Source organism: Neopelma chrysocephalum, unplaced genomic scaffold, assembly GCF_003984885.1.
Source record: "Neopelma chrysocephalum unplaced genomic scaffold, ASM398488v2 Primary Assembly neopelma1_96523, whole genome shotgun sequence".
NCBI lineage: Eukaryota > Metazoa > Chordata > Aves > Passeriformes > Pipridae > Neopelma > Neopelma chrysocephalum.
This window is the reverse complement of record NW_020925169.1, coordinates 29,870-54,952: the sequence shown is the minus strand read 5'-3', so window position 1 is coordinate 54,952 and position 25,083 is coordinate 29,870. Positions and strand designations below refer to the sequence as shown.

The window sequence follows — 25,083 nt, the reverse complement described above, 5'->3', positions numbered from 1 at the left end:
GTTCTGAAGAAACAATGACCTTTCAACAGACAAGTCGTTTTACACTTCAGTATTTAAAGAAAATAATATTACTGAAACCAGGGATTTATCTCTGTGCTTTGTACCTTTCTACACAGTACTGCTTACTTTTCCAGTGCACAGTATAATCTCACTTCAGAGAATGAAGGTAACTTTGTTGAGCTTCAGGATTCTCCAAAAGCAAGAAGTTCCTGCATAATTCAATTAATTGTTTTTATTTTCATGTAAGATGAACTTTTGTCTGACTTGATACAGCCAGTAAGACAGGCCAAGCAAAAAGCAATGCTTCCCCAGAATTATCTCCAACTTTCCACAGATTCTTTGGACTCAAGGAAAATGTCTGCATCAACTGCATCTTTTAGCAAAGAGCAACACCTTAACTTACCCTTTGCATTGAGAAACAAAACTTTGTTTGTTCCGAGCCTGCCATTTTAGTTGCATTTGGTACTAACAAGACCTCACATAAGAAAACAAAACTCTTTATTTATATTTCATATTGTTTGCACCTTCACAGATTTCACGTTTTTCTCTTCTCTAGGTTGGAAAAGGACTTGAAAGTCTATTTACTTCTCACATGCTGCATTTTTCATATATTTGATCACCCTTATTTACTAGTCTATTAACTTCTACTAACTTGAGATGGGGTGGATGGGTATCAAAACTGCACACAGATTGCACCATGCTGCTGATCTGTTTCACCATCCATTTCCTTCCCTGAAATTGCTAATATTTGACTTGCCTGTAAAGCATAGAAGATGAAAGAAGCAGTCCTATTTTTTCATACAGAATAAGAACCCTTCTGCACTCTACTTCAACAAGACTGTAGGATACCTTTGTGGGAACACTTCTTCCCACAGCTCTATGCTTCTGCATTTAAGACTATAGAATTTTATTAATTTTTCTAACACTTAGTTACACACTCAGGTAATCCCCTCAAATTTTTGCAGTCTGCTTTGAATAGAAGCAAACTATAACCTTATTACTCAACAATCATAAAAGGCACAGGTATTGCTTAAAATATCAGAGACAGGTCCTTCCAGCCTGAAAACAGACACAATTACTATACCGTGCTCTACCTTTTAACTTTTTTAAAACAAAAAACTCAACACTCAACGATACAATTAACTCTTAACCCAAGGCAACTTAGTTTCTTTAGAATCATAGAATCAACCAGGTTGGAAAAGACCTCCAAGATCATCAAGTCCAACCCTTGATCCAACACCACTGTGGTTTACTAGACCATGGCACTAAGTGCCACATCCAGTCTCATCTTAAAATCCTCCAGGGATGGAGAATCCACCACTTCCCTGGGCAGCCCATTCCAATGCCTGATTACCCTTTCTGTAAAAAATTTCTTCCTAATATCCAACCTAAACCTCCCCTGGCACAGCTTAAGATCATGCCCTCTTGTCCTATTGCTGGTTGCCTGGGAGAAGACACCGTTGCCCACCTGGCTACAACCTCCCTTCAGGTAGTTATAGAGAGTGATGAGGTCTCCCTTGAGCCTCCTCTTCTCCAGGTTAAACAACCCCAGCTCCCTCAGCCTCTCCTCATAGGACTTGTGCTTGAGTCCCTTCACCAGCCTAGTTGTTCTTCCCTGGACCTGCTCCAGCACCTCAATATCCTTCCTGAATACAAACCCACAGGGAAATCAGTCATGTAAGAGATCTTATCAATTACTACCTGGAAGTCTCCCTTATCTATGTGCTCACATGCTCTTTCCAGGGGTTCGAAAAAAAAGGCAACTTTATAAAAGCCATGCTGTCTATCTCCAAAATACTTTTTCTACATCAATTCTCTCACTCTAAAAATTCCAGTTTTAGCTAAGTCAACCATTTAACATACTAGACTTGTCAGTGGTTTCTCTGAACTTTCCTACAACCCTTTTTAAAAGTTAGGGCCATGCTATCTACTTCCAAGCATTCCAGTGCCAAGACAATTTAAGCAAGCAACTCCTTAAACCTCTTAGTACTCCAGTATTTTCCTCTTCATAATCCTTGGTCAATTCTTAAGTAGGGAAAGATGGGAAAAGAATTACCACATTTTCTTTCTTTCTGCAATAAATTCCTTTTTACCTACTTTGTTCAGTTTTCATATTTCCTCCACCCAAATTCACAGGTCTTTTGAATCTCCCTCCTTGGCAAGTACTTTCCCTTGCTGTCAATAATTTACCATGACTGTTCAGCCAGGTCGGCATACTTTTGCCTCTTCAAGTCTTTCTTGAGAAATTTTTCATTGCATTTGTCTCTGTCACCAAAAAAGTCTCCTTTGGCTGCTCTTCATTTATAACCATCAGACTGTGGCTCTGTTCAGATTAGATATGCATCACTAGACGATAATAACTGCCCTCATTCCCAGCTAGCACAGATGAAGTTTTACACTGAGTGAGGTTTTCTCAGATGCAGGGTACTATGCATCATTTCTGCATTTTACATTAACTTCATTGAAAACTTATCTTTCAGGTTGTAATACAAAGTCTACCAGACTAAATACTTGTGACACCTACCCTTGTGGTTTCAGGAAATTATTTGTTGTTTGGCAGCATTGGTCAACCACCAGCTGAGGCAGCATATCAGAACATGCAAACCTTCTAAATGTTAACCATTAGACAGCTTTCTGGTTCCGATTAGCCAAGCATTTTCTCTCTTCCTAAGATTAAGCACCATAAGGTGCTGTTCAGCTGTCATAAACCAAGAGAAGCAGCAAAAGCTGTGAGACTGCAAAAAGCAAGGGACTATGCCTGCTGCTAACTCAGATCTAGGACACAAAGGCCACATTGGCTCGACCACATAAAGCAGTGTACGTCTATAGTTGCTCTTTCAGTCAGCAAGCAGTTACCTTGATTGCAGGACAGGACAGCATTTCTGTATTTGTGAATTTTCACCTGTGCCTCTGCTAAATAATGCCACGCTGCTGGACACTGGTTAGTCTTCTGCAAACCTAGTCAGAGTTTAAAAAAGGCAATTAAAAAAGTTGCTTAAGGTTGCTAAGAAACTATAGTTGGGACATGCCATATTACTATATAATGCCATCAAAAACATTGCCAATCAGATAAAGAAAAAATTAACTGCAAATCTTGTTGAGTCTTATTTTAGATAGTTTTAGACATACAGGCTTCCATGCAACAAGGCAAAAACTAAGAAGCATGTAAGTTTTCAGTTAGGCTTAATTTTGCGTATAATGTTACATAAACTGAAAAAAAAATGGGTAAAGTGAGAAAGTACACAACACCGGCTTAAGGTGCACTTTTGTTTCAAAAAGAAGAAAATCCTTCACGTTGATGTTGATCAAACCTATAGATTGCTTTATAAAGTTTTTCTTAGAAACCAGAAAAGGCCTATAGAACTTTGAGACAACAAAAAATATGATGGCAAGAGTGTTTCACTGAAACTTCTTAATGTACCTGCCTTAATTAAAGATTCATTAATAAAAGTGAATTTCTGTCTTCTAAAATATAACCATAATGCCTGGAAGCTTTGATGCCTAAGATGCAAACACTAGGCTCACTGGGAAAGACAAAATTTCCGAGCTTTATACATAGATACATTATACCAACAACCTTGTTCTTTGCATTCTTCCCTCATGTAAAAGTAAAAATAGGGGAAAAATTAATATTAATTAAAATAAAAATACTATCTTTTGTCAAAAACATGATTATGTTTTGTCAAAACATACAGTGGTCATTTAAGCCTAAGAATTTGCTTTCCATGGAGCGCTTTTTCCTCTTAAGCACATTAAATTTTATTTCACATTTTAGGCAAGACATTATTTCACTGTGGGTAAGCCACTGCAGAATATTCCAAAATTCAGTTTCAGAAACAATCTCATTCTAAACCTAGGAGAATGGATGCAGGATATCACAATATTGCCTGACTGATTCATGAACATTTACATCCCAAATAGTTATTTAGCCAATATTCACAATAAGCTGCCATAGCCAGCACAGTGAGGGTGGGGAGTCTCATTTTCCCACTAGTTTACTTATGAATACTTCACAAAGAGCTTTGCCATTTCAATACAAGCAAGTTAATTACAGGTGAGTAAGCCAACTCCTCAGCAAATATGGTTATTGTAAAACAATAACAACAAAAAGAAATTCTAATATCTCTTTTTAGATACTTAATGTAAGTATTTATCCAAAGCAAGTGTTCAAGAGGTCTTAAAATGAAGTAACTTCAAAGGAAATTCATCTTTGTTCAGGCAGAGAAATGCAGTGATTCAATTAGAGAAGCTGTATTACATTTTACTTTATAAATTCGACATTTCTTCATTTATTGCTATTGCTCTATTTATTGTTTCATCTAGAAATTTCCCCAATAACAGTAAGATTAAAAAGAGTTTACATTAAAACACTACAGAGCTGACTATAACACCAATGAAAGACTTCAGAGATGTTATACTTAAGCTATATTTTAAAAAAATTCAACACTCAATCAGAGAAAGTGTGAGTACCCTTTTAAAGGCTGGTCTTAGAACTGGCAAAGTACTATGCAAGTGTAAGATATATATAACTATTTCATATAAACTAGCTGGTGTTCAAGTTACAGACTACTTATACCACATATTACACATTTACCTTCAGTAAGACTCTTAACAGCCTCCTTGTATTTCTTTTCTTGGAGGCATTTTATACCAAAACCAATGATGCCTGGACCACTACTTGTGTCCATCTCCAAAAGCCTAGAAAAACAGTGCAGGGCCTCTTCTGACAAAGTACCTGGTTCCAGAAAAAGACACATTTTATAGAGTTTTAGATTAAAAATAATGCAACAGCATACCTTATCTACTTAAATGACCTTTGAGTTCAAAGTAGTTTTCGAAAGGCATTACATACTTATCACTCTATCCCATAAACAACCCAAAAACCCATCAGTGATGTAAATACTCATTATCCCCAAACAAAATAAACTGACAGTCTGAAACCTGAATAACCACTTCTGTTAAATTACTACAGGTATACTACCTTTATTAATAAAAACTAGTTCCTTCATATGCTTTTCATTTAAGTCCAGCTGAGTACCCACATGTCAAAATCTACCACAAATAAATCAAAATAATTTCTTTCCAGAGTAGGCCTTGTGTACTTACAAATCTTCTGTGATGAGCTTGCTGAAACAACCTTGCTGTGACACCATATAACGTCTTTGTTTAATTTTAACTGATACCACTAACTTTGACACTAGTGTTTAGCTATGATTGTAGTCTTGGCAGTTGTAGTGGGTTGGTTTGTGGATTTTTTTAGGCCTTCCTGAGCAACGGAGTCAGGAATCTAAGGAAGAATTCCATGTCATTCCTTTCCGTAACACAACATATAAAAAGGCACAGATAAGAGAGTTCGTTCTCTTCTCTCTTCTGGTGGCTGAAGGCGAGAGGTCTCTCCGTAGACGGGCTTTGCTCATATAGGCCAGGGCCTGCTACTCAGACCTGCCGTCATCTCCGGTCTCTCTGGGAGGCGTGGGGGAATTGGCTGCTGCCTCGCACAGTTCTGCTGTCCCGTTCAGGGAAGTATTTAATTCATTTTTGTATTTATTCCTACCTCTATAGTAATGGGTACATTTGGAAGATATTTGTTTTTAGTTCTTTTATCCCTGCTTCCCTCTCCCTTTTCCCTTTTTCCCTCTCGGGAGCTCCTTGTTGTGTATAATATATTCAAATTGTATATATAATTGTAAATATATGTAATATATATATATTTGATATAATCCCATTTTGTTTGAACTCCTTTCAGTTTTTTTCCTGTGGTTCGTTTTTTTTTCCTTGCTTGGGGAGAGCAGGAGGGGGGAGGAGACAGCTTGGCCTTGGCAGAAGAGCCAGGCCAAACTGATACAGCAGTGCTAAAAGGAACAATTATGACTTGCAGCAACAATCTTTGGATTATTATTATTATTATTATTATTATTTTCTTTAAAAAATTATTAATTCATGTGACATAATGGTTGCCTTTGATTTGCATTTGGTAAAGGGGACTTAAAAACTGAGTTACAAGCCTACAAGTGCAGGGCATGAAGGACTAAGGCATAGTTGGAATGAATCAGATATAAACAAACAGCCTTACTAAAATATAAGCAGCATCCTTCCCACTCCAACAAGCCTGTGGGATGGTGAGATGTTGTCAGAGTACTGGTATACAAGAGACCCCTGGTGGCCTAGTGGTTAGCGTGCAGGACTTTCACTGCTGCGACCACGGGTTCAAATCCCAGTCTCCTGGCCTGATGGAGGTCGTTAGCCCTGTGTGGCCATCCATCTATGAGAAGGACACTCTAAACAAACCTACGTCCTGAGGACCTCACTGCCATTGTCCAAGCTTGCTTGGCCCCGGCAGATGAACCTTAGGATTAAAGGGTGGGCTCAGTTCAGCGCAGGCTGTGTCTCACCAAAAAAATCCATTGCGCAGGCTGGAAAGGTAAAAGACCTTTCCCCAAATCTTCGTTCGCGAAGATGGGCCATTATTATTATTATTACTGGTATACAAGAACTGTGCCAACTTCTTCCTTTGAAATTAGTTTCTGCCTGTTTCTTCAAAACGTTAAGCATTTTCAAATGTTTTACAAATTTAGAGTCTGGACCTCATTTGTCTTCATCCTTTTTAATACAAGTCAAAAATTCTCTCTTGTTTTATGCTGCTGCATTATCTCATGAAGCCTACCTTCAAAACTAGAAAAGACATTTTTCTGCCTAAGCTAAAGTTATTTCTTTTTATATAAACCAGAGGTGTTTTCTTTTCCCGATCCTCTTTCCTTGTTTTAAAAATAAAATCAACTTCTGATGCATTAAAAAATAAATACCAAAATCTAGTAATTATCTTTGAAAATGCTGAGAAAGTGTCCAACACTACTGCACTGTTTAGTGAAGCACTTAAAATAGCAACTGCATACTTTCAGATCCCTGCACTTCCAAACACATCACGTTTTGTTCCTGCCAACCTGCCCCTCCTCCACCTCGGAAAGATTCCCTTTTTCTGCTTAGAACACATATCTTAACAGATCTGTTTATTTCCTATTCACAAGGTACACTTTTTAAGAAAATTTCACAAACATTTGTTTGGGGGTTTTTTCCCACCAAGAGAGATAATCTGTGTCAAGAATAACCTAAGTGCAGCCCATCCTCTGCCTTACAGCACCAGTTAACATTCTCATTTTTCTCTTATAAGCTCAAGAAGCTAACCTTCATTTTTCTGGAGAGACTGCTTTCAAGTTTTGTACAGCATTCTTTCTTTAAGACCTCACACACTGCCAGAGTTGGACCTAATTCACAGAAGTTTTTTGTCAATTTACAGTCACACTCAGTTATAGAGTTAGGAAATAGCAAGTCATAGGACCAAATACTTCATTTCCAGAAACATAACACAGAAGTAAAGAGTGTACTTGTATCGGGTTATGAAGGACAAAAACTTGGAAACAGATTGTCACAAAACTAACTATAAATTAAATAATTTAAGCCCCAGAAATGCCTAAATCCATCCTACTCACCTGAATTAACAAAGTGCAAGCAAAGTACTTCTAAAGGATAACTCATGGTAGGATACAAAGCCATCATATCATTACAGGCCTTTTCCAACCTAGCTGCTTCATGAGGAAACTTGGAAGGAAGAAAAGTAAATAGTTATTTTTGTGAACTATCAGATGTGAGATATTATACCTATTCACTGATTAAGATACCTTAACATAACCTTACTTTTGACAAGCACTGGATAAAGTCCTTGTAAAGATTTTGGTGGTCTTCGCCAGGAACAGTGTCAGCAGAGTTCACCGCATGTTCAAATGCGGTCAAAAGCTGCATCAAAAGAAAAAAGTCAAAGTGCAAAAAAATAATGACTCCAGGGAAATGTTATCTTCATAGAATAGAATATTTCAGTTGGAAGGAAGATACAATAATTATTTAGTCCACATGCCTCACCACTTCAGATCTGACCGAAAGCTAAAGCATGTTATTAAGGGCATTGACCAAATGCCTCTTGAACGCTGACTTTCTAGGAAGGCCATTTCAGTGTCTGATCATTCTTCTTGTAAAGCAGTGCTCCCACATGGCAAGTCCTGTGAACCATTCACAGCACAGCTGTGAACCATTCCCATATTAGATTACTAGATCCCAGGGAGAAGAGTTCAGCACCTCCCTTTCCACCTTCTCTTCCTCAGGAAGCTGCACAGAGGTCACCCCAGACTCCTCCAAACAAGACAAACTCAAAGTTATCATCTGCTCCTTAGAGGACATGCTTTCTAGCCCCTCCATAGTTAACTAGATAGTTACGTATTATCTAGATCCTACTCATTATGTTTACACCAGTACTATGAACAGAGAAACCCACAAAGCAAGTTCCTTATCATGAAGCAGTACTCAGGACCTAAAACATTTTAATTGTCTTGTACAAGATGAAGCAATAATACAGTGCTACGTAACATAAGATGGCACAAGGCAAAATTTGTAAGAACATACATTCTTCTTCAAACCTAATCCCAATTAAAAGAAGGAACTTAGGTTACTATCCTCTACAGTTAGCTGTAAGCCCTTCTCTCTGCTCTAATCTAGAAATCTAGTCTTTTTTTTTTTGACTCCTTATAGTTTGGAGAACACAGACACCAGAGTGGAGGCTTCCAAACAAGCATGCTAACCAAAAAGTTGCCCACAGCTTGTCTGTGAAATATGGAATAGTGCATTGCCTTCAGTGCCACATCCTTCCAGGTTCAGGTGCTTTACTCAAAACTGCAGTGAAGTGTACTGTAGGTCTGTATGTGAAACCCATTTCTGACACTTATGCAATTTTTTTTTCTATTTTAAAGGTTTTTTTTATTACCAAAAAAGAAACCAGTGCTGCCTGCAGTACCTCTTTTCTCTAGTAGCTCATAAGTTATAACATTTGGCTTCTCAAACGTAGAGATCCAGACTCAATTTTTCTGCTGTCTGAAATGGCTTCAATTTGTATTTTCTGCCTTTCTGGAGCACTGTTACCAACCAGACCAGAGATGAAAAATTTCCACCTTTCGTGTTGAAGGAGGTTCATCTTGCAAGAGCAGATACAAAGATAAAACAAAATAAACTTTGTCCATAGAGAACGCAAGGATGAGTATAATTCATGATCATTCTGTTTGCTTTAATGAGCTTTGACACTTTCCTAAGAAGCGAGAGCTTAAAATCTATAGCAAACTAAGATAAACAATAGGTACAAAGAAATGGAAAACCAGCACAAAGCTATCTCTTCCACCCTGGAGGAAAGCAGGGGGAAGTTTGTTGTTTTGAGGAATGTCTGTATTGGTTTTGCAAGCAAGGTTTTGGTAAGCACGGGAGCTAGTGCGGCAGTTTCTGTGAGAAGCTGCTAGAAACTCTGCCCATGTCCGACAGAGCCAATGCCAGCTGGTTCCAAGACAGACTTGCTGATGGCCAAGGCCGAGCCCATCAGCAATGGTGGTAGTGCCCTGGGAAAAGACATTTAAGAAGGGGAAGAAACTGGTGCAACAGCAATTACAGGCAGGGAGAGGAGTGAGAATATGCCAGAGCAAGGAAAGGATCCATGCTGGAGCAGTCTGTTCCTAAAGGACTGCACCCTGTGGAAGTGACCCATGCTGGAGCAGTTAATGAAGAATTTAGGTGCCTCATTACACCTAAGGTCCATCTCAGGCTGCTGCACAATTGCTGTTTTTGTTGGAGAAGCTTAGTACCACTGAACATTGAGACAGTCAATTCCGACAAACAGGCTTCAACTGAGGTTCTAACTGCACTGTACATATATATTTATCTAGCTGAAGGAGGAGTGAGAAACATTACCAACTGCTCAGTCTTATTATCCTGGTTCCTTGTACTGTCTTTCAGTAACTGGATCATCTTCTTCCAAAGCTGATGAAGCTCTGCCTTTTCTGCACCTTCCTCCTGTCTCATTTGTATTAGTTTCTGCCATGTTTCAGCCACCTGTCAACAGGAACAAATGAACCATGCTGTTACTCTTTAAAGAACTGGAGGTCCAATGTAAGCATATTCAACTCTACCACACTAAGACAACAGAGTAACATTTAAAGTAACAACCCAGATTTACCTGCTTTCTGATTAAAGCAGTAACAAGTCCCAAACCACTGTGTGGGACCTGTCCACCTTCAAGGTACAGTAAATAAGATAGAGAACATCAAAAATATGAATTCTGACTCTGGTTCCTGGAAGAAATCAACCGTAGAAATAGATCTAAACAGTCCTTCAAAAAACTCTGAAGGAATAAGCCTTATGAACAGAAAGAGAACAGCAGCAGCAGCACATATTGAAATTCCAGTGTGGAAAAGTCAACAGAACTTAAAAGAAAAAATACGACTGCAAAGGCTAACTTCAGTTTCCTGTTCCACACAGAGCAAGTCTGCCTTCATATGCTAAATTACTAGCATTGAATTGAGTTTCAGAAACTGGTATAAAAAGTAGCTTTGGAGCAAATTAATAGTCTTGAGCCTGATGCTATGTGGTATGTAAAATTTTTCATTTTTCATTGTTGTAGGTAAGGTGGGACAATGACACGGAGTACAACGATGTACCATCTTGTAAGAAAGCAACCTTTTCAAAGAGCAAAGGAAAAGTGACTAGCGTACCTCCAAAATACTTATTCTGTAACGTTATTACAGAGACTGAAGGAAATATTACTGTTGCACCACTCAGGCATTCAACAACTCCACCTCATGGCACTGAGAAGGGTCATGATTATTTCTGCTAAGCTCTTGAGTAGCTTTTTGTGTCCTTATTATTGTGCTGGGAATGCAGTACATAAGACTCATGCAATCAAGTTCAAGTTGTGTACATATCCCACCTTACCCTCTGGAATGAAGTATCAGGGAGGGAGAGTCTAGGAGGGGATCACCACACCAGTGAAGGATTAATCAGACACTTAGAATTGGCCAAGTGAGTCAAATGACACCTGACTCACATATACTGCATGTAAATGTGCATTTGAGACCATTCGTGACTTCTAGAAATATAACAGAAAAATTATATTCCACCCTTTCAGCCTGTATTTTGATGGCCTTGTCACCTTCTGATGGTTTAATGGATTGCATCCAAGTCTTACAAAGCAGAAAAGAAAGAAACACAGTTAAAATCAGTTCTTCCTGGCTGCAGTCCACAAGGAGATCTTAAGTGGTCTGTGGCCCAAAACATGGGGATTCCTTGATAAAAAATAGTTACTTCTAAACAAATTGAAAATTCTTGTTAGAAGAGAGAAAATGAAGTACTTGACCTACCTCTAAATACTTTTTTTCTTGATGATATAGTTCCACGAGCTTGTTACATACATCACACCATTTCTGCTTGTCAGCACTAGAAAAGAGGGAGAAAATCCCCAAAAAACAAGCTAAGTTTTTCACATAATAGTACGATGTTTTCCAAATTCTGGTGAAAAATTTTCAGTAGGTTCACTTGTCAAACTAATATTTAGAATAAATGCTCCAGATCTCCCTCTACGTTTTATTCATTGCTGCTCTGAATAAAAAAAAAAATTACTTTTAAGGACTGTACATTTCTTTCTGATCAATTTTCACATAAAGCAAACAAGCTGAACACTTCTGTCAATTAAAGTGATAGCCGAGTTAAATTTGTTCAGAACTGTATCTCTTTGAGTCAGATGACATATATTCTGTGAATTTGCTAAACTACTAACCTCAGGTCCAATTAAACTAAGAGTTTTTGCCTCACCAAAAGCGAAGAAACAAGAAACTTTATTTGGTAGAGAAAATCTTAGTAAAAAGTGTTGACCCACTGACATGAGAAGGCTTTAAAAAAAAAATGAAAGTCTGTACTGTATATCAGCAATGGCATTCACTAAACTATAAATCTTAGACTGAACTAAGGTATTCAATGTGCTTTACCTTTTGTAGAGTTCCAAGAGTTTTTGGTAAACATCTGCTAAGTCTCCTTTGACATCTGTTTGATTGGGTTTCTCATATAAATTTGCTAATCCCTTAAAAAAAAGCATAAAAATAAGTAAGACTTGATGTCAATGGTTATGCACTATGAGACCACTACCAGTTCTGCCTAGAAAAATTATTCCACTGCCTAAAATGGGGTCAAGTGTTAATGTAAAAATTGCTGAGCAGAATTCTGCATAACTTTCTGAATTCTACTCATATTAAGTGAAAAGCTTTCCTCATTTTCTTAATTAATACCAACAACTCTTTGGAACTTACATGTATTACATGATCTTGTCTGCACAATAGGCAATATGCAAAGTACACTTGGTTGTATGATAAAATCGATATAATATGCAAAAAATATATATACCCAAGTATTTTAACAGGAAAGCCAGAACCTGACTGCAAAAGTGAGGAAATTTAAACACACACTGAATTCTGGCCCCAACAATTATACTTTAAAATAGTATTTATACTGAAAATACCAAGAACCTGATGACCTTAGAAAAACATTGATTGCTGATATAAGCAATAGACTCAATACACAACATTATGCTTCACAAATCTCCAAATTACACAACTGTATGTTGTAACTCTATAGTGTAATAGCCTGTAATGTACACACCCCCCAGCACATAGCTATTTTAGACATACACTTCTGCTTTTAAGTATCAACAAAATTCATTAACAATCCACTTGATGTTGAAAAGTGGAAAACTATGTTACTAGATAAAACATTTTCTCTCCTGTAAGAGGAGCACTGTCAAAGGTTTCTTGAGCTACAAGCAAGGAAATTTTTACATCAACTAATTTACTGTATTTGTTTCAATTCATGTTTTCCCTTACATGTTTCACAGCTATGTAGCCTACACAAGAAATACAAACTCAAATATACTGAAACTAAAGTTCACCATGGCTTTACATTGCATACACAAGTAATATGAACCTCAGCTACTCCAAAGCTTCTGTGGAACTGCGGGCCTCAAGAAAAGAAGATAAAAGTCTTAACTCTGCTTTGTTCCTATATTTAACTCCATAGTGACGCTTTTTAGGGAAATAAAAAATAGACATTCACGTACCTGCCATGCCAATAACTGGTTTGGTTCAAGTTCAATAGCCTTCTTATATGCTCCTTTGGCCTGATCAGGTTGCTCTAACTCAGCAGCTGCCAGGCCAATGAATACCCAAGCATTGTAATTATTTTTTTCTTGCTTCAAGACTGCCTAGAGTTACACAATTTTAAGTGAAACTGATGAGAGAAATGTAACTTATAGATCCATGTATTGCATTTTATCACTACAGTTTGGAGAATTATTCTATATGGCAATCCTAGAAGTTAAGTAATTTTTAGGAAGACACTAAGATTAGTAACTTCATCTTTTTATGCCAGAAAATGCTTTTTATCTGAAGTGTTTTGCCAGTAACCATATCTGTAGCTCAGCAATTAAAGCACTCCTGTGAGGTCTGGATTACAAACTGATTTCTATTTCTCTCACTCCAGATTTAATACTCTTATCACCACATGTAAGCAAATGCAAAAGGAAGAGGAATTAAAGTTTATGTGTGGGAAACAAACACGAATGATCAATGAAGTTAAATCTGAAAATTCATCTCAACTGTTACATCAATAAAGTACTCCATGCTTAGCAGGACCATACAGCTGTAGGGATATGGAAAGAGAAAAAAAACCCTGCAAAATATTTACCTTCCAAGTAAAAAAATTCATTACCTTGCAATGTTTTAAGGCTTCCTTATATTCTTTATTTCGTATTGCATCTCTAGCACTCTTTAATGCTGCTTTCACCTCTTTATTTGACATTGTGGCTGCTAAATAAAAAAAGCATATAATCAGTTCTCATAAAAAGATATACTGACACATACAAAATGTTAATATCCTACTGCAATTGCATAGAGAGCATTTTAAACACAGAAATACAGTGTAATATGCTAAAATGCATACAGCACTAAAACTTGATAAAAAAAATAACATGGGTAAAATTACTAGCTTTAGCTTCGAGACAGGATACCGTCAATATTCCAAACAGTTAAATGATACAAAGTAGCTACCCCAGAATGAAACTTTTGTTACAGGTTAAGATAAATTTAAGTAGGAGGAGAGATGTTATAAGAGGCCTTCATTAGACTTACAAGAAAAACATCCTGCATATAGTAATTCCTCTTTATAAAAGAAAGTAATCAGCGAACTGCACTTAAGCAGCATATTGCCCTCGGTATGTGTTTAAAGGGTTGCTAAGAATCAGGGCTTTTCTTGCATGCTCTCTACAGCAGCACCATGGCCAGCCTGTCACACTCTGGTGTGGCTCACCATGGTCCTCTGTCTCGACACACTCTTACTCCAGATTCTCCTTCTGACTACAGCCATGAATTGAAAAAGAATAAGTATTTCAGGACACATCGGAGACATCATGCTTTTGAACTCCAATAATCATGCACTGTTTCAGTGCATGTGGTACATATTTTGCCTTAAATGAACTTTAGAAACACCACAGTCAAAGTTGCCTAGATGGGATGACGCTGAGAAACAACAGCGCTGGTGCCAGTACCAAAAGAGATGGGAAAGGTGACCAGATGAAGAACAAAAAAACTTTTTTAGCAGCTGAAAAGCAGAAATAAAGAATGGTTGAAGGGCCCAGTGTTAATTTAGTAATGAAAGGACATGGGATGAGAGCGAATTTCCAAGACTCCTTTAAAACCTAAAAAGAAATCTGTTGAACTTGCATTGCTCAGCAGCTCCTGGAGTTAAATTTGCTTTTACGAGGGTACTGACGTCTCGCTCATCAAAAGCGCACCCTGCCGCGGGCACTGTCCAGCAGGAGCCCCACTGTCACCTACGGAGAAAATACACGTCGCTTCAGCGCAAACCCTGGCACCGCGGGGCGGTCAGTCCCCGGAGCGAGGCCGCCCAACCTGGGCCGCGGGCGGGGCCCTGGGCCTGCTGGCCGCCTTGGGAAGCGATCCGCGCCCGCAGTCCCTCCGAGCGCAGCCGCTCGCCCGCCGCGAGCCGGGCCGCCAGCCCTCGCGGCAGGGAAAGCCGCGGCAGACTAAGCCGGGCCGCCACCACCGCCACCACGACCCTTCACCACCCCCTCTGCTCCACCTTCACCCACCAGCGCCTCCGCCACTTGGCACCGCCGACCGCGCGCAGGCGCACTCTTACCTCAGGATTGAGGTGCACCCAGTAAACCGCCATTTTTTTCGGGCACTGTGGGAGATATAGTTCCCGCCTCATGAGGCACCCTGGGAGGTGTAGTCAGTCAGCCTCCCCGGGGCACCGTGGGAGTTGTAGGCCGCGGTGCGGCGCTGTCCAGTCCTTCGCTGCGACCGGGGCCCTGGGAGCTGCTTTCGGACTGGGAGCTGCTTTTGGAGCTGCTGCTCCTGTCGGTCCGGGAGCGGGGGCCAGAGTGGCGGGGCAATGCGGGGCGGAGACCCGCTGGGGCGAGCCGGGCTGGCGCTGCTCCTCATAGCCGCCGGGGCAGGGGCGAGGCCGCGGCCCGCCGCTCCTGGAGTCCATCCCCGGTCCAGCGTGGTGCTAGTGGCCTGCGACTCCTTGGTGAGTGGCCGGGAAGGGGGGCAGCCCGGCGGCGCGGGGCTGGGCCGCCGCACGGGTGAGGGAGGGCGGGAAAACCCTCGGCAGCGGCCCGAGTGGTGCCGCCGAGGATGCGGCAACGAGGCCATACCGGTGCTTTATCCAGGCTAAAGCCACAGGCGTGCGCCAACAAGGCTGGTTTTTAGTCTCCAGCACCTCTGCGGGGCGGAAGTCTCGCTTGGGACTACAAGGGCGGGCCTACTGTGTCTCAGAGACACTCGGTAACCTTTAGTGTTTCAAACCAAACTCGCCTTTCTTCCAGGAGTGTGTTCCATCCTTGCATCTGATGCATTACAATAGTCAGAAACCTTTGCACAGGTGGTTCCTCCGGTCTAATGTGATACGTACAGCTTGTCACCGCAACTTGGGGTGGAGAGGGGCATGCCAGCAGTACTGCAGGGCACGGCAGCTGCTGCTGGAGCAGAGCTGGTGTGTAAAGTGAATGCTCTTCTGTTGACTTGAAAAGCCGAAAAGAAAGGAAAGTCACTTTAAACCCTGTTATCCTTGCTATTGTAAATCATAAGAACATTAGGTCTCCTCAAGAGATGGGATAGAGAATTTCTATATTCACAAATGAAATTACTGACTTATTCAGTATCACATATTGATTTAGTCAGGCCCTTATAAGGTATAACAACACAATAAACTTGTCAGATGTGTATCTACAACTAAAAGAATAGAGGAATCAGTAGGTATGTAATGGCTTCATCACACTGATTTATTGATGCATTTGGTTTAACACCCAGACAGGTAGAAAAGACTTCTTTTTTTTTCAATCACTAATACTAAGTATGTTTCCTTGGACACACTGAAAGACAGCACATTTTTCACACTTTTCTCACCATGCTTCTAATTGCCCACCCTGGAAGTGCTTTGATGTAGGTTTTACTCTGAGGAGCCTTGGTTTCTCTGCCTCATATGAGCTCTCCTTACTATGGAATCAAACATAAGCTCTGTGGTATTACTTCTAAGGGCTTTCATATCTCATCACTTCTCATTTACTGTTGAGAAATCTTGATTCCTGTCCTTCTCAGAATTCCATCCTTGACTGCACAGAACACTTGACTTCTTGCCTGCTGCCTGAGCTTCTTGGGATGAATGCTTCCTAAATATTTGGTAAATGTGTATTATCTTTTTTCAAACCCTATCTTAAAAGACATACGCTGTGATTTCAAAGATAAAGAAATAGCTTCTTGTTTACTAATACAATAGCTTTGTATAGACTTTCCTTTCTTTGACTGTATTCTTTGTTTATTTTATTTTGAGTATATAATCTCTCTTAAAATTGCAAAGTAATGCATGCTTTTTCTCCAATTGTTCAGCTTTTACTAAAACTCTTATTTACCAGTAGTTGAATTTACAATATTTATGGTCCTTGGGGTTGGTCAATGTCCATTTTGTCTCCAGATACTAGCAGAAGCTGCAGGCAAGTTTTAGTTATACTTCTCTATGTCACCTGTAAACAGGAATATTTTCATGACAGGAATTAATGAGGTAACCCTTACAAAAAAGAAATGTAAAACTCCAGATGTTTTGAAATTCTTACATAAACAATTAAGAACAAAGTGCTGTTTTTGAAAAGTGTCATGTTTACATGGTGCATACAAAGAATATGTTAAAGGCTGTGTTGTTTTTTTTTTTCTGAGATAGATTTGAAGGCAGAAATAGATTAACCATTTTCATTATATCACTAGTAGAGAACAGGTACTGTTGAAACTAACAGTTTTTCTGGAAAAAAGAGGTTAAGTCTTGCAAGCTGTTGAAATGTCTGGGCTTTCATTAGAAAGTGTGCCTGCTTTTGTTGTGGGTCATGCTACCTATGAAAGACGCACACCTATGTTGTCAAGTGTGACAAGAGTTTTCAGTGATGCTGGACTGTGTTTGGCCTCTAGAATAGTGACCTTCTGCTTGAACAGCCAGCTTTCTGCTGCTATGTCACATCAGGCGTTGTGCTTTTTGCACATTTCCGGGAGGAATGTGCTAGCAATTCGGCTCCTGAATTGCTACTTGAAGTAAACTGGATGATGTCAGGCTTTGCTTGCAATGCTGCTCAAGTTCCTGGATGAAATGTGCTTGTTCGTATTAAAACAATTTTATTTCCTTAAGTATTTCAAAACCTGCAAATCCTACATAATTCTTAGAGGGCAAGTTTCCAGAAATAGCTGTTGAGCTTCTCAGCCTGTTCAAGAACAGAACTTTCACTGAATACCTGCATCACCTATAGAAGCAATCATCACGTCTCAGTATAGGAAGTATACCGTGATGCAAAGTATACAGAATTCTTTTGCTAATGTCTTACTGAATATTGTGTCACAGTATCAATATAATGAACTCTTATCTCCAGCTGTCCAAACTGTATCTTCGTTGAAGAAACTTAAGAATGTATTGTTGACGGGATTATGCATCAGTTTTGTACTCTTGTCATGGTTTAGGAATGGTATGCTTCAATTTAGTGTTCCCACCTAAACCACTGCAAACCACATGCTGCTTGCTCACTCTGCCTTCTCTCTCACCCTCCCCTGTGGTGGGCTGGAGAGGAGAATTGGAGGCACAAAAGGTAAACACCACGAGTTGAGATAAGAACAATTTACTGGAAACAGCAGTCAGATAGGGAAACTAACAGTAATGGCAACAATATTAGTAAGAGAGAATACAAGAGAGGCGAGCAATTCACATGTGAATGCAGAGCCTGACAATACTGGAGCCCAACAATACTGCTACCATGCTACCCTCACCCAGAAGGGACACCTTTCCAGAAAATGACATGAGGTAATATAAAATAACCTCCATGTCCTAGCCATGCCCCCTCTGGCAAAAATTAGCTCTGTCCTGGCTGGAACCAGGACAGCTTTCTGAAGAGCACTTTCAGCCCAAAATTTCTTTCAAGTTCCTGTTGCAGATTACAGCTTTACTTCCAGCTTGTCCTACAGAGTGCTTGTTCTAGTTGCCTTTTGTAGTAGTGTACAAAATTAGGTGATGACTCGTTTGTCATGTTCTGATTTCAGAGGCTGGGGTGCCACAGTTAGCTCTACTGATGCCAAATGAAGTGACTCTCTCTACTATGCCATGTTATCCCAGAGTATTTCTGCCAGAAAATGTATGTAGGGAATTGCTTTCTTCTGCTGTTAAAACTGTGCAGTTTCACTGTCACCTGCCTGTACACTGAAGAGCCAGTCAGGCTTGGACTGTGTTGGGACATCTTACTGAACCAAAGAAGGGAATAAAAGTGACTGGAAAAAACAATGACCTGAAATAGAGCAGTCTGCATGCAACCTGGTTTCAAGTGATTATAACTTTTTATTGCAAAAGTACCTATTCAAAATGTTTTGTCTTTTTTAAATTACTGATTAAAAACTCTATCTAAACAAAAGGTGAAAATTAAATTATCAATATGCAAGTATCAAAAGGGAACCACTGTGCTTGGCATTTCAGTGGGAGAATAGCCTTTCTTCAGCTTTCTCATCACTTTTCCAGTACGTAGGTTAAAATAAGTTCAGAGTTGTGCTGTGGATAAACCTTTAAAAATGATGAGGAATCAGGGGTGGTTTCATAGAAATATATACTAGTGCACACATCTGTGTTAGGATTCAGCTTGACTCCTTGTCACCTTTCACTGTACCTATTCCCATTGTACCTATTCCCACTGTACCTATTCCCCTACTCCCTAAAACTGGAGCTTAGAAAATGTATAGTGATGGAAAGGAATTAATTTTACTATGAAGAAGCCCAGTTATCTTTTATGTTGCACTTTTTCATAAGTAATCCATTTTATATTGATCTAATTAAAGCTTCTCAACACTATTTTTCATACCTGGTTAAAAATGGCAGCATTTAAGTGAGTTCAGGGTAACTAGTGGGTTGACCCTGGCCAGGTACCTGGATGCCAGGTACCCACTAAAGCCGCTCTCTCACTCTCCCTTTGCAACTGGACAGAGGAGAGAGAGGGAAAAAAAACAGCTAAGGATTCATGAGTTAACAGCTGGGAGAGGTCAGTTACTGATTACCTTCATGGGCAAAACAGGCTCAAAGTGGGGATATTACCTAAATTTATTACTAACAGGATAATAGCCAAAGAGTGAGAAATAAAACAATCTTAAAAACACCTTCTCCCCACCCCTCCTTCCTTCTATGTTCTCCCTCCTCCCCCCCAGTGGTGCAAGGGGATGGGGAATAGGGATTATGGTCAGTTGTTTCTGCCACTGCTCAGGGAGAGGAGTCCTTCCCTTGCTCCTGTGGGGTCCCTCCCACAGGAGACAGTCCTTGATGGACCTCTCTGGTGTGAGTCTATGCCTCGGGCAGCAGTTCTTCCCAAACTGCTGTCCCGTGGGTCACTCCTCCATGGATTGCAGTCCTTCACCAATGAGCTGTACCGACGTGGGTTCCCCGCAGAGGTCACAAGTCCTACCTGGGAAAAACCTACTCCAGTGGGGGCTTCCCTCTCCACAGGCTGCAGGTCTCCGGCAGGATCCTGCTCCATCTTGGGCCTCCCCTGGGGTCACAGTCTCCTTCATGCATCCACCTGCTCCAGCATGGGCTCCTCCATGGGCTGCAGATGGGTCTCTGCACCCCGATGGTCCTCCATGGGCTGCAGGGGCACAGTTGCTCCACCATGGTCTGCACCACGGGCTGCAGGGGCCTCAGCTCCGGCACTTGGAGCATCTCCTCCTCCTCCTTCTGCACTGACCTTGGTGTCTACATTGTTGTTCCCGTATTCTCACTCCGCTCTTCTGTGGCTGGAATTCTTTCAGCACAACAACCTTCTGTTCTTAACTAGGTTATCACAGAGGTGTTACTATCACTCTTAATTGGCTTGGCCTTGGCCAGCGGAAGGAAGTCCATCCTGGAGCAGGCTGACATTGGCTCCATGGGACAGGGGAAACTTCTAGCAGCTTCTAACAAAAGCCACCCCTGTACCGCCCCCCCCAGTACCAAAACCGAGCCACAGAAACACACTACAGTAACAAATCTATGAATTAATGCAGCCAATAATTTGTGGTAATGGTTGTTTATATGTTGTTTTTCTCTGTTTGATTGCAGGATGGACGCTTGACATTTTTTCCAGGAAATCAGACTGTGGATTTACCTTCCATAAATTTTATGAAAAGATATGGCACTGTCTTTCTCAATGCCTATACGAATTCTCCAATTTGTTGTCCTTCGCGTGCAGGTAGAAGCAAGCAAAACATCAGATAAATGCTTGCATGTGTCAATTTAAATATGTGGTAATGATGGGAAATGTCAAAGCTTTTAATTGCGGGGAACTTGTTTTGTTTTTCCTTTTTTTTTCTAGTTTGTGTCTCAATTTTTACAGTATTCTCCTGTTTCATCTGTTTCTCTTTCCTGTTTCTTATGCTTCCTCCTTTCTTTTCATTTCTTGTACTGCTTTTTTCAGGTAAGTGTAAGCTCCCAAATCTTTTCACAAACTTCACTGAAGCTTCAGATTTTTAAAGAATCATAGAATCGTAGGTTGGAAAAGACCTCTGAGATCATCAAGTCCAACCCTTGATCCAACATCACTGTGGTTACTAGACCATGGCACTAAGTGCCACATCCAGTCTCATCTTAAAAACCTCCAGGGATGGAGCACCCACCACCTCCCTGGGCAGCCCATTCCAATGGTAATTACTCTCTCTGTAAAGAATTTCTTCCTAATATCCAACCTAAACCTCCCCTGGTAGAGCTTAAGACCATGCCCTCTTGTCCTGCTGCTGGTTGCCTGGGAGAAGAGACTGATGCCCACCTGGCTACAACCTCCTTCCAGATAGCTGTAGAGAGTGATGAGGTCTCCCCTGAGCCTTCTCTTCTCCAGGCTAAACAAACCTTGAGGATTTGTAGCAAAATCATTGATTTGTCTGCTGCAATGATGAAACTACACTCAGAACTACTCTCCTATTCCAGTACAAAGTTAATAAATATCTTTCCTGTTCTTGGCAAAAAGTAATAATAATAGCTGAATAAAGTGGTGGCTGTTATCACTGTCTTCCAATGACATTTATTCCAAACACACTTTTCAGTAGCTTTAACTGAATTCTTCAGTATTTTTCTTTACTTAATGCACTTGTTTTTCTTTGTTCAATTTCACACTTGCAGAATTTGCTGGGAATATAGAAAGAAACTGTATTCCTCAAGCTTAAAATGTGTCTAGTCCTTTCAGTTGCAAAGACCCTCCCTCATCTGTAGCTGTAAGGGGGATTCTTCTTTCAAAGCATACACTGGAAGAAACAGCAGGCAAAGGCTGTCAAATATAGTTTTACATTTTTAGTATTCACTTTATTTATAACCTTTTTCTCAAGGTCCCATTTTAAGTGGGCAAGGTTACATGAACAAAGTCTTTTTTTCTTTTTCTTGATTTTTGAATCTTTCAGCCAATTTTTGTTGCTGAGAGCAATAGCTTTGTGTTATTTAATCTTATTAAGTTATTTAATCTTATTAAATGGCAGCTATTGCTCCTAGTGATGAAGACTGTGTAGTATTTTGGGTGGCTGTGGCCACTGGTCAGTCATCACATGTGGGGCTCTGAACCAGCAGGACAGCTTTTGTTTAGCCAGTGGCTTAAACAGCTGCAAGGAAGTGAGGGTACGTCTCATATGGAGGTGTTGTGGATGATACCAGAAGACATGATGGGAAAGAGGACTTTGGGGTGGGGAAAGGAGGAGTATTGGCATGTGGGGTTGATGCACTATGCTTACAGGATATTTTTATTGCTTATAGAATGACTTAGTTTCATTTTAGGATTCCCTTTAACTCTAAATTAGTATTGGAAAGAGTGAACAATTCTTGATAAGTGGCAAAAAAATAGGTGTTGACTAAAACAATCTTCCCTTATAGTTCCTTTGCAACTCTTCCCTTGGTTTCATTTCTTCTTGGTATCTTAAATATTCTCGCTTTGTTTCTGCAGCTGGTAGTGAAGTACATTACCTAAAAAGGATAAAATTGAGGGCATATGCTATTTATGAAAATATTATATTCTCATTCCCTTCACAAATATACCTAAACTCATATTAAAATCTAACTGTAGTAAGGGGAAATAATACTCTGAAAAACATGTAAGTAGAGGACTGTTTGATGGGGATCTGTACTACCATGCCATTTTCTTTCAGAAATCAATAAGAATATTTTCTGATCTAAGAAAACCTTGACTCAATGATTGCTTAGCACCTGGAAGGATGGGACCTTCTTCTGCAATTCTGGGGATTATTTGAGTAAATTTTGTTACTTATATTGATTATGACAAGATTTGAAAGAATAATACTTAGTATTTCTTGCTCTATTGGATCACAATGTGGACTTCTAACCTCTGTAATAATGAGAAGATTAATCCCTCCTCAAGTATACAGGTAGGGGGTACCAATTACTTATCAACATTTTATTTTTTTTTCCCCAGCTATGTGGAGTGGTCTTTTCACCCATTTAACAGAATCTTGGAATAACTTCAAAGGTCTAGATCCAGATTACATAACATGGATGGATCTCATGGAGAAGCATGGCTACCACACACAGAAGTTTGGGAAATTGGACTATACTTCTGGACATCATTCAGTTAGGTAATCAGATAGATTTTTCTGCTACGAAATGGACAGTAGTGAACAAACCGTGTAATGATCTGTTACATGATTTCTATCTCTGATTGAAGTAGTAGTAGCTTGAATTTAAAAGAAATTGTGCTAGATACCTAACAGGGATCTGTCCTGCAACTTTATGCAGAAGCAAGCATATCCCATGCACTTTGGCTTTTACCTGTATATGGAAGGTGATATCAAAACTGGTTTTGCCCAACATGAATGGTTATTTTTTATCACTGGTATTGCTCCCTAAGTGAAATTCATAAACCATTTTTGCCTTGCCTTGAGATTTCCTGGCTTCTGCGTTATACTAGCAGTGTAAGAAAAACAGAACAAAAAACCATAATTATAATAATTTAATATTAAATCTATCATCACAAAACATATGAGAGGTTTTGTGGGGTTTTTTTGAAGGCCATAAATGTTCACAGATTTGTGCTGTTGTGGTGGGTTGACCCTAGATGGACACCAGGTGCCCACCAAAGCTGCTCCATCACTCCCCTTCCCCATCTGGGCAGGGAAGAGAATATAATGGAAGACTTAATGCTGAAAATAAGGTTATAGAGAAATCACTCAGGCACACAGGCAAAACAGACTTAACAGACTTAACTCAGAAAAATTAATTTAATTTATTGGCAATTAGAATTCAGAACAAGGCAATGAGAAGTAAAACCAAATCTTAAAACACCTTCCCCTCACCCTTCCCTTCTACCAGGGATCAACTTCGCTCCCAAATTCTGTACCTAATCCCCTCAGCAGCACAGGGGGACAGGGAGCACAGACTGTGCTCAGTTCATCGTATGTTGTCTCTGCCTCTCCTTCCTCCTCAGGGAGAGGAGCCCTCACATTCTTCTGCTCCAGTGTGAGGTCCCTCCCGCAGGAGACAGTCCTCCACAAACTTCTCCAATTCCTTCCCATGGGCTGAAGTTCTTCACGAACTGCTCCACTGTGGGTCCCTTCCACAGGATGCACTCCCATCTCCTCTGGCTGCTGATGCTGTGCAGTTTTCCCCTCTCCTTCTTCAATATGTTATCCTGCAGGCACTACCACCATTGCTGATCGGATCACCTTGGCCAGTGGTGAGTCCATTTTGGAGCTGGCTGGCATTGGCTGTATCTGAAATGGGGGAGGTTTCTAGCAGCTTCTCAGAGTAGCCACCCTTGTAGGCCCCCTGTTACCAAAACCTTGCCATGCAAAACCAATAGGCCTGTACTTCCTATGCTTTAAAGCTTACTGTGACTAGGAATTACAAAAATTAAGGAAACATAGTTAAACATTTAGAGAATAAGTGCATTATGTTAAAAAAATAATAGTCATAATATGTCTGGATAGTTGGGACAAAAAATGGTGTCTTCCTTCTATGTAGTTTTTATGAAGATGCTGTATCTCACTGATTAGTAATGATGTCTGTCTTACGACCCGCCCCAGGAAAAGGGGAGGGGGTAACTCAGGTTTTTATCAATAATTCCCTTGGGGTGGATTAAAGTGAAACAACACTAAATAATCTGTGTCTGAAAACATATATTAACAAGGTTTATTTTAAACATATATAGGTAGGGTTCATTTTAACAATTTTGTTTCAACAGGTATGTTAGCATTTTGGGTGTTGTCATCTATATAATTTATAGCAATATGGCATAGGGATAACTTCGGGGGGAAAATGCATAAGGGAGAGAAAGGAAAGACAGGGTAAGGATAAGGGAGAGTAAGGGAAAGAAAATACGAGAGTGGAAAGATGCATATAGTCACCGCCCACGGGGTCCAGCGATGACACTTGGTAGTTGCAGCTCCCATGTCTGTCGGTTGAAGTGGTGGCCTTGATCCGCTGGGGGTGAAGGAGGGAAGCCCTCACACTCCAAGAAGTTATGAGTTATTATATCCATGGTTAGGTTCGAGTCCCCGGTCTCCTGGCCTGATGGAGGTCGTTAGCCCTGTGTGGCCATCCATCTATGAGAAGGACACTCTAAACAAACCTACGTCCTGAGGACCTCACTGCCATTGGCCAAGCAAGCTTGGACAATGGCAG

At 40.2% G+C, this 25,083-nt stretch overlaps 2 protein-coding genes across 11 annotated transcripts in view; one reads left to right on the top strand and one right to left on the bottom strand.

The window, feature by feature from the left end:
• TTC37 (tetratricopeptide repeat domain 37) overlaps positions 1-15,145 on the bottom strand; it is a 50,003-nt gene extending 34,858 nt beyond the window's left edge. For 2 of the 7 annotated variants that reach the window (XM_027708770.1, XM_027708776.1), the window contains exons 1-11: positions 15,067-15,145; positions 14,628-14,737; positions 13,618-13,715; positions 12,968-13,111; positions 11,847-11,938; positions 11,223-11,298; positions 9,778-9,918; positions 7,693-7,791; positions 7,488-7,596; positions 4,595-4,735; positions 2,857-2,958 (exon numbers count right to left, since the gene is read on the bottom strand). In XM_027708770.1, the coding sequence (XP_027564571.1) occupies positions 2,857-2,958; positions 4,595-4,735; positions 7,488-7,596; positions 7,693-7,791; positions 9,778-9,918; positions 11,223-11,298; positions 11,847-11,938; positions 12,968-13,111; positions 13,618-13,707 (994 nt within the window). In that variant the 5' untranslated portion in view covers positions 13,708-13,715; positions 14,628-14,737; positions 15,067-15,145. Of the gene's footprint in view, positions 1-2,856; positions 2,959-4,594; positions 4,736-7,487; positions 7,597-7,692; positions 7,792-9,777; positions 9,919-11,222; positions 11,299-11,846; positions 11,939-12,967; positions 13,112-13,617; positions 13,716-14,614; positions 14,738-14,816; positions 14,836-15,006; positions 15,040-15,066 lie in introns of those variants that run through there. The other 5 variants (XM_027708775.1, XM_027708774.1, XM_027708771.1 and 2 more) reach the window with 5 other exon arrangements.
• A 28-nt stretch (positions 15,146-15,173) lies between these two features.
• ARSK (arylsulfatase family member K) overlaps positions 15,174-25,083 on the top strand; it is a 39,453-nt gene continuing 29,543 nt past the window's right edge. For 3 of the 4 annotated variants that reach the window (XR_003538402.1, XM_027708780.1, XM_027708777.1), the window contains exons 1-3: positions 15,174-15,459; positions 20,533-20,662; positions 22,880-23,039. Coding sequence is in view for 3 of the 4 variants with exons in the window: in XM_027708780.1 (XP_027564581.1) it covers positions 15,322-15,459; positions 20,533-20,662; positions 22,880-23,039 (428 nt within the window). In the remaining variant the exon portion in view is untranslated. Of the gene's footprint in view, positions 15,460-17,108; positions 17,667-20,526; positions 20,663-22,879; positions 23,040-25,083 lie in introns of those variants that run through there. The other variant, XM_027708779.1, reaches the window with a different exon arrangement.